General features: G+C 32.6%; 1 protein-coding gene across 9 annotated transcripts in view; it reads right to left on the bottom strand.

Moving 5' to 3' along the window:
* Positions 1-723: 723 nt before the first annotated feature.
* The window catches only part of LOC125036691 (glutamate receptor-like), an 82,273-nt gene continuing 81,908 nt past the window's right edge, over positions 724-1,088 (bottom strand). For all 9 annotated transcript variants that reach the window (XM_047629497.1, XM_047629501.1, XM_047629506.1 and 6 more), the window contains one exon: positions 724-1,088. This exon is cut by the window's right edge and continues 121 nt beyond it. In XM_047629497.1, coding sequence (XP_047485453.1) covers positions 984-1,088 — 105 coding nt within the window. In that variant the 3' untranslated portion in view covers positions 724-983.

Raw genomic sequence — 1,088 nt, 5'->3', positions numbered from 1 at the left:
CTGTACTCAAGCTATTCAGTTTTCTTGTCGAAATGATAAAGGAAAAAAAAGAAAGAGAGAAAATTAATAGGTAGAATCTTATAAGTAATCCCAGCACCCTGTTTTGTGCCAGAATGCTGCTACTATAATGGTCATTAACGTGACCAAAATGCAAAAAGATTAAATATAAAGACAAAAAGATGCAGTAGATATATGTAGATTTTATATAATTTCTGTAGAGACCTGTGTTATATTTCCTTATCGGTGATGTATTATGAGGGAAAATAAAAATAAGATAAAGTGATTTCATTGCGAAATTATCTGTGTCATATATTTCTTTTATTTAATTTTAATTATTTTTATTTTGCTATTAGTGCCAACAATTTTTTTTTTTCGTTTTCTCTCTCTCTCAGCGTATCATGGTACTATACATATATATATATATATATATATATATATATATATATATATATATATATATATATATATATATATATATTTTTTTTTTTTTTTTTTTTTTTTTTTTTTTTTTTATCTTGAGGGGGAAAGCCTAGGTAAGTGCGATATAATAATGATGTACTAAATTCTGAATTGACAGGGTGCTATTGGGGCTTGAACATGTCCGAAATGGAAAAGGAAGAGTCTTAAAAGCAGAAGAAGTGAAAAGGAAATTATGGAGAAAGGATGGAAAGTTAAGACAAAAGAGAGAGAGAGAAAGAGAGAGAGAGAGAGAGAAAGAAAGAGAGAAAGAGAGAGAGAGAGAGAGAGAGAGAGAGAGAGAGAGAGAGAGAGAGAGAGAGAGAGAGAGAGAGTGAAAAAATATACATGAAAAATAGAAAAGAGATAGGACATGAGCAAAGAAAAGCAACGAACTGATACACAAGCTAGGAATACCGAAGAGAGAGATAAAAAAAAAAAAAAAAAAATACGAACGACTCAAAGAAACAACAACAGTCATGGACTATAATAATAAATAAACAAACAAACAAACAAAAACCATCTCTTCAGTCACTCGCTGCCCCGCCCTTCGCCCTAGCCACCAGGATTTCCAGGATCAGGGTCAAGGCAGACACCATGGCGCCGGCCACGAGGAGCACGAAAGTCCCAGC

This window comes from Penaeus chinensis, chromosome 21 (assembly GCF_019202785.1).
Source record: "Penaeus chinensis breed Huanghai No. 1 chromosome 21, ASM1920278v2, whole genome shotgun sequence".
Classification (NCBI taxonomy): domain Eukaryota; kingdom Metazoa; phylum Arthropoda; class Malacostraca; order Decapoda; family Penaeidae; genus Penaeus; species Penaeus chinensis.
Note: the sequence above shows the minus strand (reverse complement) of the source record. Positions and strands in the feature narration are given on the sequence as shown.